The following is a 13,652-nucleotide window of genomic DNA, read 5'->3' on the forward strand; positions in this document are numbered from 1 at the left end:
AATTTGTTTTATGCCTAAGACATATCAGATGAGCAATCTAAATCAGATGCAAATGAATGCATCAAATATTGGAGAAACAAATACAGGAAAGCTTCCAGAGAACACAACCCCAGAGGAAGATACCTTAACTCTACAGAAGAATCCTGACACATTATGGCAGCATTTTAATATTGATGTTGTAAATATGAGAGATGTGCTGAGAACATTTCCAATAAGACCAAATGAAAAGAAAAACAGCAAGGGTTCATAACTTCAGCAGAAGTAGAATAAAAGTCACGTAACAGCAACTATCCTACGCAACAAGAATGCATTTCCTGCATCACTGAATAGTGTGTCACTGCTAACGTCAAGCAAGGCCACATGGCCACAAAGCAAATCTTTCAAATAGCAAGAATTCAACAAGAGAACATTAAACCCATGAATTGGTTAAGACATATCTACAAAAATAGACTTTGAACATTACTCAACAGATATATAATATGTTCTTATTGTGTGGTTAAAGTGACATGCATACATATACATACATAGCGACATATGAGTCGCTATTGTTACACAGTCTCCTACTGTATGAAGTTATTCACCCATGATTTATGAGCTCTGAATATCTCTGCTTGCCTTACATGTTCCAATTCATCATCATTCTGAGAACAACCAGTCCATCCTTAGGTGATGTACAACTGCCTCATTCACCATTGAAAAGCCTCTTTTCCTATGTTCTTCTGCTTTGGGAAGAACTGGTACTTAAGAAAGTAATAATACCAATGTAAGGAGGGGAAAAATGCAGCAGAAAATCTGTGCAGTGTGAAAGGTGAGAGAGGTCAGCTGTGCTGGTCCTCCTGTGGGTTGTTTAACCTGGAAATACTCAGGCTGTGTGGCCAGGACACAGCCTGGGAAGACATGGGGATGGGAGCGTCATGGGGCTGTTCCAACTAAGACATCCTTAATAGAGGCAGGGAAGGCCCCTGGGAAAGAGAATGTGGTGGAGAACATTGTGATCGACCTATGCTCCACAAAGAAGTCAAGTAAGTCAGGACCTCTGGGGTACTACTGAGCTGGACTCCGCTGGAATAATCCACTTCAAATATATATTTTGGTATTTGTTTAATTGGTCCACTGTTGATAGTCATTATTGTGCCTGTCAGAAATCAAGTTTTCAAGATATAGAACTTTTAAATGATGCATAACTTTTCATACTGCCGGTATTTATGCCTGCTTGAACGACAATAGTTCAGATACACATTAAAACATGAAATGACCCGGGAATCAATAGAACATCACTCAGAGATGCATAAAAACAACATAACATTCAAAATGAATGAATTTCTGTTTAGGCGCTTAACCAATGTATGCATTTATGTGAGCTCCGCTCCACAAGTATTGGGACAGTGACACATTTGTTGTTCTGGCTCTGTACTCCAGGACTTTGGATTTGAAAGGATACAATGACTATGAAGGTTAAAGAGCAGACTGTCAGCTTTAATTTGAAGGCATTCTTTTCAGGTGAACTGTTTAGAAATTACAGCACCTTTTGTACATAGTAGCCACATTTCAGACGACAAATTCACTCATATCTGTAATAAAGTAGTAAAAAGTGATGTATTTGGTATAATATTCATAGCACATCTTTACTAGGTTAAGATTGTAACTGTATAACCTTGTTTGATGCATTTGCTGTTTGTTTTGAATGTGTTTCAGATTATTTTGTGCCCAATAGAAATGAATGGTGAATAATCTGTCCTTTTGGAGTCCCTTTTATTGTAAGAATAGAATAGGATTCTTAACACTTAACATTAATGTGGATGCAACCATGATTACAGATAAACCTGAATGAATAATGATTAGAGAAAAAGTTAAGAGGCATAAATATACCCCCACGACATGCTAACCTCTCACCATTACAATAACTAGGAATAGATATAGTCCTTGGTTCACGCCAGACCTGTCTGCCCTTGACCAGCACAAAAACTTCCTGTGGGGTTCTGCATTAGCATCGAACAGCCCCCGTGATATGCAACTTTTCAGGGAAGTTAGGAACAAATATACACAGGCAGTTAGGAAAGCTAAGGCTGGCTTTTTCAAACAGAAATTTGCATCCTGTAGTACTAACTCAAAAAAGTTCTGGGACACTGTAAAGTCCATGGACAATAAGAGCACCTCCTCCCAGCTGCCCACTGCTCTGAGGCTAGGAAACACTGTCACCACCGATAAATCCACTATAATTGAGAATTTCAATAAGCATTTCACTACGGCTGGCCATGCTTTCCACATGGCTACCCCTACCCCGGTCAACTGCCCGGCACCCTCCACAGCAACCCGCCAAAGCCCCCACCTTCTCCTTTACCCAAATCCAGATAGCCGATGTTCTGAAAGAGCTGCAAAAATCTGGACCCCTACAAATCAGCCGGGCTAGACAATCTGGACCCTCTCTTTCTAAAATTATCTGCCAAAATTGTTGCAACCCCTATTACTAGCCTGTTCAACCTCTCTTTTCGTATCGTCTGAGATTCCCAAAGATTGGAAAGCTGCCGTGGTCATCCCCCTCTTCAAAGGGGGTGACACTCTAGACCCAGACTGTTATATACCTATATCCATCCTACCCTGTCTTTTTAAGCTCTTCGAAAGCCAAGTTAACAAACAGATCACTGACCATTTCGAATCCCACCATACCTTCTCCGCTATGCAATCTGGTTTCAGAGCTGGTCATGGGTGCACCTCAGCCACGCTCAAGGTTCTAAACGACATCATAACCGCCATCGATAAGAGACATTACTGTGCAGCCGTATTCATCGACCTAGCCAAGGCTTTCGACTGTTAATCACAACATTCTTATTGGCAGACTCGACAGCCTTGGTTTCTCAAATGATTGCCTCATCTGGTTTACCAACTACTTCTCTGATAGAGTTCAGTGTGTCAAATCGGAGGGCCTGTTGTCTGACCCTCTGACAGTCTCTATGGGTGTGCCACAGGGTTCAATCCTCGGGCCAACTCTCTTTTCTGTATACATCAATGATGTTGCTCTTGCTGCTGGTGATTCTCTGATCCACCTCTACGCAGACGACACCATTCTGTATACTTCTGGCCCCTCCTTGGACACTGTGTTAACTAATCTCCAGACGAGCTTCAATGCCATACAACTCTCCTTCCGTGGCCTCCAACTGCTCTTAAACGCATGCTTTTCAATCGACCGCTGCCCGCACCTGCTCGCCCGTCCAGCATCACTACTCTGGACGGCTCTGACTTAGAATACGTGGACAACTACAAATACCTGGGTGTCTGGTTAGACTGTAAACTCTCCTTCCAGACTCACATTAAGCATCTCCAATCCAAAATTAAATCTAGAATCGGCTTCCTATATTGCAACAAGGCATCCTTCACTCATGCTTCCAAACATACCCTCGTAAAACTGACCATCCTACCGATCCTCGACTTCGGTGATGTCATCTATAAAATTGCCTCCAACACTCTACTCAACAAACTGGATGCAGTCTATCACAGTGCCATCCGTTTTGTCACCAAATCCCCATACACTACCCACCATTGCGACCTGTACCCTCTCGTTGGTTGGCCCTCGCTTCATACTCGTCGCCAAACACACTGGCTACAGGTTATCTACAAGTCTCTGCTAGGTAAAGCCCTGCCTTATCTCAGCTCACTGGTCACCATAGCATTATTTTCTTAACTTACCTCATTTGCACTCACTGTATATAGACTTTTTGTTTTCTTTTGTTCTTACTGTATTATTGACTGTATGTTCTGTTTATTCCATGTGTAACTCTGTGTTGTTGTGTGTCGAATTGCTACGCTTTATCTTGGCCAGGTCGCAGTTGTAAATGAGAACTTGTTCTCAACTAGCCTACCTGGTTAAATAAAGGTGAAATAAAATAAATAAAAATTAACTGGGGAGGTTATCATTTTTGGTGGGGTATGACTTAAAATCCAAAGTGCTGAATTACAGAAATTGCCACTACCCCAATACATTTGGAGCTCACTGTTTGTATGTATTTTTGTTTATGCTCTTACACACAGTGTCATTTATGAATCTGAGCTAAGTTGAGGAATCCTTTACATACCCCTGAAATGGGAGCGATTCACAGATATTGAGCAGCAAGAATCTAACCCAAGAATCGTAGAGGACCTACGATAGAGATATATTAGGTCACGTGTTGATATGTCTGATCTGTGCTGATAGGTATGAAGTCAGTCACTCCTGAAATCACCGTCTGGGATTTGAAACCCTGAGAATTAATATTAAATAATGTGATGAGAGATAGAAACAAAATGTTACAGGAAGACATTTGCTAGCCTATATAGAGTTAGTCTTGAGTTCAAAACTATCTCAAAAGAAAGCATTGTAAAAATTAAAAACAAAAAACATTACCTTATAGCAGTGCTACAAGAGTGTTTTAAAGAGCTTTTTTAAATGACATCTCATTGTAGAATGTTCCATGTCACTGTCAGTATCTTTCCCACCATCCCTCTTATCCAAATATGGTTCCAGCTCCTAGACTACTATTCAAGCATCTTTAGGTCCTTCCAAAGAACTTTATAAAACCCATGTATTATTTATATTACTGCTAGATCATCTGGTTCTGTGTCAGCAGTGTGATGGTTGTTGTCCCCTTCTCGTTGGAGGTGGCCACCTCGTTGGAGTCTGTCCCCGTGGTGGTGGCGGTAACAGGGCTATGCTGTCCCCTGTAGCAGCTGCAGCAGAGGGCCTGGGTACAGGCCTCCTGGGCCTGCTGGATCCCCTGCTGGGCGCTCTCACTGACGAAGCAGTACAGCGCCGGGTCAGCCACACAGTTGAAGCTGGTGAGCAGCAGGGAGAAGTGATAGTAGTTGAAGATACTGATGATGAAGGGGCAGTCCCTCTCAAAGACTGTACGCAGCAGCAGGAACACATGGTACGGAGAGAAACATACCAGGAATATGACAATGGTGCTGGTCACCAGGTTCTTGATGCGGGTCTTCTGGGCGCTCTGAGTGCCAGTGCTCTTCCTGACTGCCCGTAGGACTCTGAAATACGACACGGAAAGGATGCCCAGGGGGAACAGGAAACCAACGGAGAAACGGTAGTAGTTAATTGGATACTCCCATGGTTGCATGGGGTAGTGCTCAAAGCAAACCGATTGGTTGGTGCGGTCAGTGCTTAGTTCCTTGTGTCTGAAAAAGACCACGCCCACGGCAATCTCTTTCAGCCAGATGAACGCGCTGGCCAATGTAGCTGCCCGCATGCTCCGGAATGCTGTGAAGTGGAACGGGTACACCACGGCCAGGTAACGGTCTATAGAGATACAACATAAGAACCCTATGCTAATATAGATGTTTTCATATAGCAGGAAGCCACACAGTTGGCACAGCCACTCCGTTTGGCTCCAGTCATCTCCCTGGAAGATGTACTGCAGCCAGAGAGGCAACGAGGCCAGGTAGAGGAGGTCCGACATGGTCAGGTTGAGCAGGTAGACCCCCAGCTCGTTCTTGGCTCTCAGCTGCAGCCAGGCGTGGTAGAGGGAGAAGGCATTGGTGGGCACGCCGATCAGAAGGACCAGGATGTAGGCTCCAGAGAACAGGTACTGGTGGATCTCATGGCTGATGGTGCAGTTAATGTAGTCCGACTCAACCTTAAACATGTTCATCGTCATGCCAGACATGGCCCAAATGCCATGTTCCTTTCTGTTAGTAGTAGCACCCACACACTACCAGGCTGTGAGACCCATGGTTAGGTTGACTCAACACAAAGGCCATGTCTCCAACTCAGCTCTGGAAGAGAAAAAACAAAAACAAGTCAATGTCCTGAAATGAAAATACATACGATGAGAGTAATCTGATAGTCCATGTCTAAATATATCATTCTAAGAACAAGGCTTCACCAGCAGACTGTGACAATCTTAACTCAACTGGAAATATCAATGGCCACTCACATCTTGAAATAACATACCAGTATGTTACAGTTGCAACTATTGGCAAGTTTTACTCATAAGTGTCATCTTTACTTTATTATAAAAGTGTGCAAAAAAACATTGGCAGTAGACACATACTACTCTCACTGCAGTATTCAGACAGGAAATCTATTGCAATCTGTGAGTTGTTTGGAATCAGGGTGAAGTTACTACTTCATGTGCATCAAATGGCATACCGCCCCAACAGATCCCCAGATGACCCAATCTCTACTGCACTCCACACTGCCTTTTCCCACCTGGACAAAAGGAACACCTATGTGAGAATGCTATTCATTGACCACAGCTCAGTGTTCAACACTATAGTGCCCATGAGGCTCATCACTAAGCTAAGGACCCCGGGACTAAACACCTCCCTCTGCAACTGAATCCTGGACTTCCTGACGGGCCGCCCCCAGGTGGTAAGGGTAGGCAACAACACATCTGCCACGCTGATCCTCAACACTAGGGCCCCTCGGGTGTGTACTTAGTCCCCTCCTGTACTCCCTGTTCACCCACGACTGCGTGGCCAGACACGACCCCAACACCATCACCATTAAGTTTGCTGATGACACAACAGTGGTAGGCCTGATCACCGACAACGATGAGACGGCCTATAGGGAGGTCAGAGAACTGGCAGTGTGGTGCCAGGACAACAACCTCTCCCTCAATGTGAGCAAGACTAAGTAGCTGATCATGGACTACAGGTAAAGGCAGGCCGAACACGCCCCCATTAACATCAACGGGGCTGTAGTGGAGCAGGTTGAGAATTTCAAGTTCCTTGGTGTCCACATCACCAACTATCTATCATGGTCCAAACACACCAAGACTGTCGTGAAGAGGGCAGAACAAAACCTTTTCCCCCTCAGGAGCCTGAAAAGATTTGGCATGGGTCCCCAGATCTTCAGAAAGTTCTACAGCTGCACCATCGAGAGCATCCTGACCGGTTGCATCGCCACCTGCTATGGCAACTGCTCTGTATCTGACTAAGGCGCTAGAGAGGTGTCACGCCTTGGTCATTGTATTTTGTGTTTTCGTTATATATTTGGTCAGGCCAGGGTGTGACATGGGTTTATGTTATTGTATTTTCGTATTGGGGTTTGTAGTATTTGGGATCGCGGCTGATTAGGGGTGTTGTATAGGCTTGGCTGCCTGAGGCGGTTCTCAATCAGAGTCAGGTGATTCTCGTTGTCTCCGATTGGGAACCGTATTTAGGTAGCCTGGTTTCGCTTTGTATTTCGTGGGTGATTGTTCCTGTCTTGCTCCAGTGCGCCTGCACGGTCCGGTCTATCCAGAGCCACCTCCACACACCAGTCCTCCGGTAGAAGCTCCCCGCACCAGGCTTCCTGTGCGTGTCCTCGATCCTGTAGCACCAGTTCCAGCACCACGCACCAGGCCTTCTGTGCGTCTCGCCTGTTCAGCACAGCCAGAGCCTTCCTTCCCTCCTGCGCTGTCGGAGTCTCCCGCCTGTTCAGCGCTATCAGAGCCTTCCTCCTCTACAGCGCTGCCGGAGCCTCCTGCCTGTTCGGAGCAGCCAGAGCTGTCAGTCTGCAATGAGCTGTCAGTCTGCATGAAGCAGCCAGAGCTGCCAGTCTGCAATGAGCTGTCAGTCTGCAAGGAGCTGCCAGTCTGCAGGGTGCTGTCAGCCTGCATGAAGCAGCCAGAGCTGCCAGTCTGCAAGGAGCTGTCAGTCTGCAAGGAGCTGTCAGTCTGCATAGAGCAGCTAGATCCGCCAGTCAGCCATGATCTTCTAGATCTGCCAGTCAACCAGATTCTTCCAGATCTGCCAGTCAACCAGTCTCTTCCAGATCTGCCAGTCAACCAGTCTCTTCCAGATCTGCCAGTCAACCAGTCTCTTCCAGATCTGCCAGTCAACCAGTCTCTTCCAGATCTGCCAGTCAACCAGTCTCTTCCAGATCTGCCAGTCAACCAGTCTCTTCCAGATCTGCTAGTCAACCAGAATCTTCTAGATCCGCCAGCCAGCCAGGATCTACCGGAGCCTACTACCTACCTGAGCTTCATCTCAGTACTGGGCTTCCTCTCAGTACTGGGCTTCCTCTCAGTACTGGGCTTCCTCTCAGTAATGGGCTGCCCCTCAGTTCCGGGCTGCCGCTCAGTCCCGAGCTGCCCCTCAGTCCCGAGCTGCCCCTCAGTCCCGAGCTGCCCCTCAGTCCCGAGCTGCCCCTCAGTCCCGAGCTGTCCCTCAGTCCCGAGCTGCCCCTCAGTCCCGAGCTGTCCCTCAGTCCCGAGATGCCCCTCAGTCACGAGCTGCTCCTCAATTCAGTGGGGTTCTGGGTGAGGACTATTAGGCCATGGTCGGCGGCGAGGGTGGATTATCCCAGGACGCGAAGGGGAGGAACTAGGACATTAATGGAATGGGGTCCACGTCCCGAGCCGGAACCGCCACCATGGACAGACGCCCACCCGGACCCTCCCTATGGTTTTGAGGTGCGTCCGGGAGTCCGCACCTTAGGGGGGGGGGGGTTCTGTCACACCCTGGTCATTGTATTTTGTGTTTATCTTCATTATTTGGTCAGGCCAGGGTGTGACATGGGTTTATGTTATTGTATTTTCGTATTGGGGTTTGTAGTATTTGGGATCGCGGCTGATTAGGGGTGTTGTAGCGGCTTGGCTGCCTGAGGCGGTTCTCAATCAGAGTCAGGTGATTCTCGTTGTCTCTGATTGGGAACCGTATTTAGGTATTTAGGTATTTAGCCTGGTTTCGCTTTGTATTTCGTGGGTGATTGTTCCTGTCTCTGTGTAGTGTTCACCAGATAGGCTGTAATAGGTTTCACGTTCCGTTTGTTGTTTTGTATTATGTATAAGTTATTTCATGTATCGCAATCTTCCTTCATTAAAGACATGAGTAACCACTACGCTGCATTTCGGTCCGACTCTCTTTCCACAAACGAAGAACGACGTTACAAGAGGGTAGTGTGTACAGCCCAGTACATCACTCGGGCCAAGCTTCCTGCCATCCAGGACCTATATAATAGGCGGTGTCAGAGGAAAGCCCATAAAATTATCAGAGACTGCAGTCACCCAAGTCATAGACTGTTTTCTCTGCTACCGCATGGCAAGCAGTACCGGAGTGCCAAGTCAAGGACCCAAAGGCTCCTTAACAGCTTCTACCCCCAAGCCATAAGACTGCTGAACAACTAATAAAATGGCCAACAAACAATTACATTGACACCCCACCCCCCTTTGTTTTGTACACTGCGCTCCTCGCTGTTTATTATCTATGCATTGTCACTTCACCCCTACCTACATGTACAAATTACCTCTAACATGGACCCCCGCACACCCCCTTGCATATCGCCTCATTATTGTTATGTTATTGTGTTACTTTTTAATTTAGTTTATTTGGTAAATAACTCTTTTTGAACTGCACTGTTGGTTAAGGGCTTGTATGTAAGCATTTCACGGTAAGGTCTACACTGTTGGTTAAGGGCTTGTCAGTAAGCATTTCACGGTAAGGTCTACACTGTTGGTTAAGGGCTTGTAAGTAAGCATTTCACGGTAAGGTCTACACTGTTGGTTAAGGGCTTGTCAGTAAGCATTTCACGGTAAGGTCTACACTTGTTGGTTAAGGGCTTGTAAGTAAGCATTTCACGGTAAGGTCTACACTGTTGGTTAAGGGCTTGTATGTAAGCATTTCACGGTAAGGTCTACACTGTTGGTTAAGGGCCTGTAAGTAAGCATTTCACGGTAAGGTCTACACTGTTGGTTAAGGGCTTGTAAGTAAGCATTTCACGGTAAGGTCTACACTGTTGGTTAAGGGCTTGTAAGTAAGCATTTCACGGTAAGGTCTGCACTTGTTGGTTAAGGGCTTGTAAGTAAGCATTTCACGGTAAGGTCTACACTGTTGGTTAAGGGCTTGTCAGTAAGCATTTCACGGTAAGGTACTACACTGTTGGTTAAGGGCTTGTCAGTAAGCATTTCACTGTTGGTTAAGGGCTTGTAAGTAAGCGGTAAGGTCTTGTTGGTTGAGGGCTTGTCAGTAAGCATTTCACGGTAAGGTCTACACTGTTGGTTGAGGGCTTGTCAGTAAGCATTTCACGGTAAGGTCTACACTGTTGGTTAAGGGCTTGTAAGTAAGCATTCTACACACTGGTAAGCAAGGTCTACACTGTTGGTTGAGGGCTTGTCAGTAAGCATTTCACGGTAAGGTCTACACTGTTGGTTGAGGGGTCTACACTGTCTACACTGTGGGTTAAGGGCTTGTAAGTAAGCATTCACGGTAAGGTCTACACTGTGGGTTAAGGGCTTGTATGTAAGCATTTCACGGTAAGGTCTACACTGTTGGTTAAGGGCCTGTAAGTAAGCATTACACGGTAAGGTCTACACTATTGGTTAAGGGCTTGTAAAGTAAGCATTTCACGGTAAGGTCTACACTGTTGGTTAAGGGCTAGTAAGTAAGCATTTGACGGTAAGGTCTACACTTGTTGGTTAAGGGCTAGTAAGTAAGCATTTCACGGTAAGGTCTACACTGTTGGTTAAGGGCTAGTAAGTAAGCATTTGACGGTAAGGTCTACACTTGTTGGTTAAGGGCTAGTAAGTAAGCATTTCACGGTAAGGTCTACACTGTTGGTTAAGGGCTAGTAAGTAAGCATTTCACGGTAAGGTCTACACTGTTGGTTAAGGGCTAGTAAGTAAGCATTTCACGGTAAGGTCTACACTTGTTGTATTCGACGCATGTGACAAATAAAGTTTGATTTGATCACCATAGCTTCTCTCTTTCTGCTGTGTGTGTTTTGTGTTCCCCCACAACTCCAGACCTCCAATTACAGTGATTTTCCTGTGCTCCTTTGAGGGACATCAGGAGGACTGAGGAGATCAGGGAACAGTTTTCCCCACTTTCTCTGACTAGGGCTATGTCCTGATTTGCCAACCATCTGAAGTGTGCACTTGCACACTTTCTTGCATTAATTTAGCAATGGAGGAAACTGCCTCCTGCCAATTCTTACACCAATCCTATGCAAGTGCACACCTCAAGAGAAGGGTGGAGAATTCAGACATAGCCTAGCCCTCCACAACAGGCCTGCAGGACAGAGAAGAGATCAAGATAACATCGTCCCAGTCATGACTTCACAGCCATATGCTCTTTTGTAAAAAAATAAATAATTAACGTCAATGATAAGCCTATTGAAATCAAATTAAATTATACATGTGTAGTAACGTTGTAATTACACAAGTAACATTGTAAAATAATTCATTTCGTGACCATGATTAAAATACAGGGCATTGCTGTGTTCAGGCATGATGAATCCCACACACTAGCTCATGTGATTTCCCTAGAGCTTTTGCTGTTCTATGTGAAATTAGATCTGGATCATCACACAGGCAGACACAGCCAGGTGAGGTCTGCGCTCTACTAGCTGGCCTGGCCTACATAGGTATCGATTGGCCAGGCCTTGCTACCAGGTGACTAGTGAGCCTGCCAACAGCGACAACAGCCAATAGTGACCTTAATTGCCTACCGTCTGTAAGCTGTTAGTGTCTTAACGACTGTTCCACAGGTGCATGTTCATGAATTGTTTATGGTTCATTGAACAAGCATGAGAAACCGTGTTTAAATACTTCACAATGAAGATCTTTGAAGTTATTTGGATTTTTACTAATTATCTTTGAAAGACAGGGTCCTGAAAAAGGGACGTTTATTTTTTTTGCTGAGTTTAAACGTAATGAGGACATGAAGGGGTCCATGCTTATGGTATAGCTGACCCTGCTCATGTATTATTCATTGAGGATACTAGACAAATCTAACGGAGTTGACCACATTTGGAATAAATATTCTTTGAACTCAGATAGGGCTATTGCAAGAAACTACATAAGATCCTTTTTCACTTAATATCCATTTGGAAAGTTTGAAATTGGGATCCTTTGCTCCTGTCAATGTCATTTCCAGTCATAGAGCCGACATGGAATTTAATAAGTATTTAGAAAATTCACAGAACAAATATTTTTCCTGATAACATGTTGGTAAATGTACATTTTAATCTCAAATAATGCTACAAAATCTATAATAAAGGTTTCCCTGCCAGTCAAGGAGTGTCCTGACTTTCAAGAACCACCCAGGTACATATCCTAACTTTCTCCACCAGTGCCGGTGTTGTGCCGAAAAGCTCCCCCTTCCAGAATTCTCCTCCCCTTCGCGTGAACGCGCACACACTCAATTCTTCATTGCTGCGACTTGCTTGAAGGGGGGACTAATGCGAAGGGAGGGGGGGATTCTGGCAGGGGGGAGCTTTTCGGCACAATAAAGACTGCAGACCACAATCATTACAGCACAATTAGCAGCAATCAGACCTTGGAGGTAATGTCTAACTGAAAAGCACTCCTGTGCTGTGAGTCAGCCATGAGTATAGAGATCCAATTCATGTCGGTTTAATTTCAGCAGTATCTAATCGGCTTTCCAAAGAGCCACTTGCTTGAGGCAAGTGTGTTTGTGTGTGAGTGACTAAATCCGAACCAGTTCATAGCTCAATGCCAGTCAACCTATTCAGTCATAGACCAATCATTCATAGACCAATGCACTGGAGACAAAGACTGGCACCCTGAGGGCATTACTTGGCCCATTTAGAAAAACTTCAAGTCACTGGGGGACCACAAAAAGAATGCATTGGCACATTGACTTGTCCTCTTAGTTTGACTTCCTACTTCTTGTCCTAACCGCCCATAGAATAATTATTCCACCATACTCACTTGCAGAGGTATTGGACAATGACAGCTTGGACAGTGTAATATTTTAAAAGCTAGAAAAATTGATATTACCCACTTAACAATATAGACAAACCATTCCAAACCTTGCACCTGTTATCGCATTGGTCTCCAAGCTGAAATCTGTCCACAATATATATACTCTGGCTAAATACTGTCCACAACACAGCATTCTGTTTTTTTATTTTTTCAGTATAGCCTACATGATGTTTAATAAGATAGTTGCATTAGAAGAAGCTACAATTGCATTCTATAATATACACAATTTAGGCTACTTCCCTCAGACAAACACTGGAAATCCTATTGTATAATTGCAATAGCACAGCATTTAGGAATTATTTGCTAAGATGGTCATTTGAAACAATAGTTTTAAAAACCAATTAGAGCTACAAAGGCTTATAGAGAGAGAGAGAGGCTATTTTTATACATAGAATGAGTCTGTGGGGCAATGGACAAGGTTTAGAATATACAGTTGACTAAATAAAGCATGTGTTACAAAATAAAGCACGTGTTTGCATTATTATAAATATAGGATAAATAAAATAAAAATATGTTTACCTTATCTGCTCCCCTTTTAACAGGCTGGGCGCGCGCTGTCTGATGGTGAGTCCATAGGTTTCTCCGAAGCAACTCCGTCAGTGCTCTGAAGAAAGAATCGCTATTTTTTTACTAACACGAAAGTAACGCTGCTGTACCACACAAGAGTGCCACTGAGGAACGTGAGGCAGGTGGTCCCAATGTGTTTCCCTCAGCATCACAGAACAGTTTCCCGAGAAATGTGTGGGAGGTGAGTAAAATATATATCAAAAGCACACTTTCATGATAAGAATGCTCGTTGCGCCACTGCAGGACATCTTGAACTGCATCTATGTCACTCATCGTGTGAGTGAATTCCCTGTCCTCCTCCTTCCAGTAAACTACACTCCTACTGTGTCTATTCATGCGATAAATGCTGGGACTGACACTCTAATAATATTTTAGCAGTTGCATGGTGTGGGT

The 13,652-nt window shown here is 44.8% G+C and overlaps 1 protein-coding gene across 1 annotated transcript; it reads right to left on the bottom strand.

The window, feature by feature from the left end:
• Positions 1-151: 151 nt before the first annotated feature.
• Positions 152-13,522, bottom strand: LOC118369218 (ovarian cancer G-protein coupled receptor 1). Its single transcript, XM_035753678.2, has 2 exons — positions 13,212-13,522; positions 152-5,757 (listed from the first exon to the last, which is right to left on the bottom strand). The coding sequence occupies exon 2, from the start codon at positions 5,646-5,648 to the stop codon at positions 4,575-4,577; it is 1,074 nt and encodes a 357-aa protein (XP_035609571.1). The 5' UTR covers positions 5,649-5,757; positions 13,212-13,522; the 3' UTR covers positions 152-4,574.
• Positions 13,523-13,652: the final 130 nt, after the last annotated feature.

This window comes from Oncorhynchus keta, chromosome 35, assembly GCF_023373465.1.
Source record: "Oncorhynchus keta strain PuntledgeMale-10-30-2019 chromosome 35, Oket_V2, whole genome shotgun sequence".
Classification (NCBI taxonomy): domain Eukaryota; kingdom Metazoa; phylum Chordata; class Actinopteri; order Salmoniformes; family Salmonidae; genus Oncorhynchus; species Oncorhynchus keta.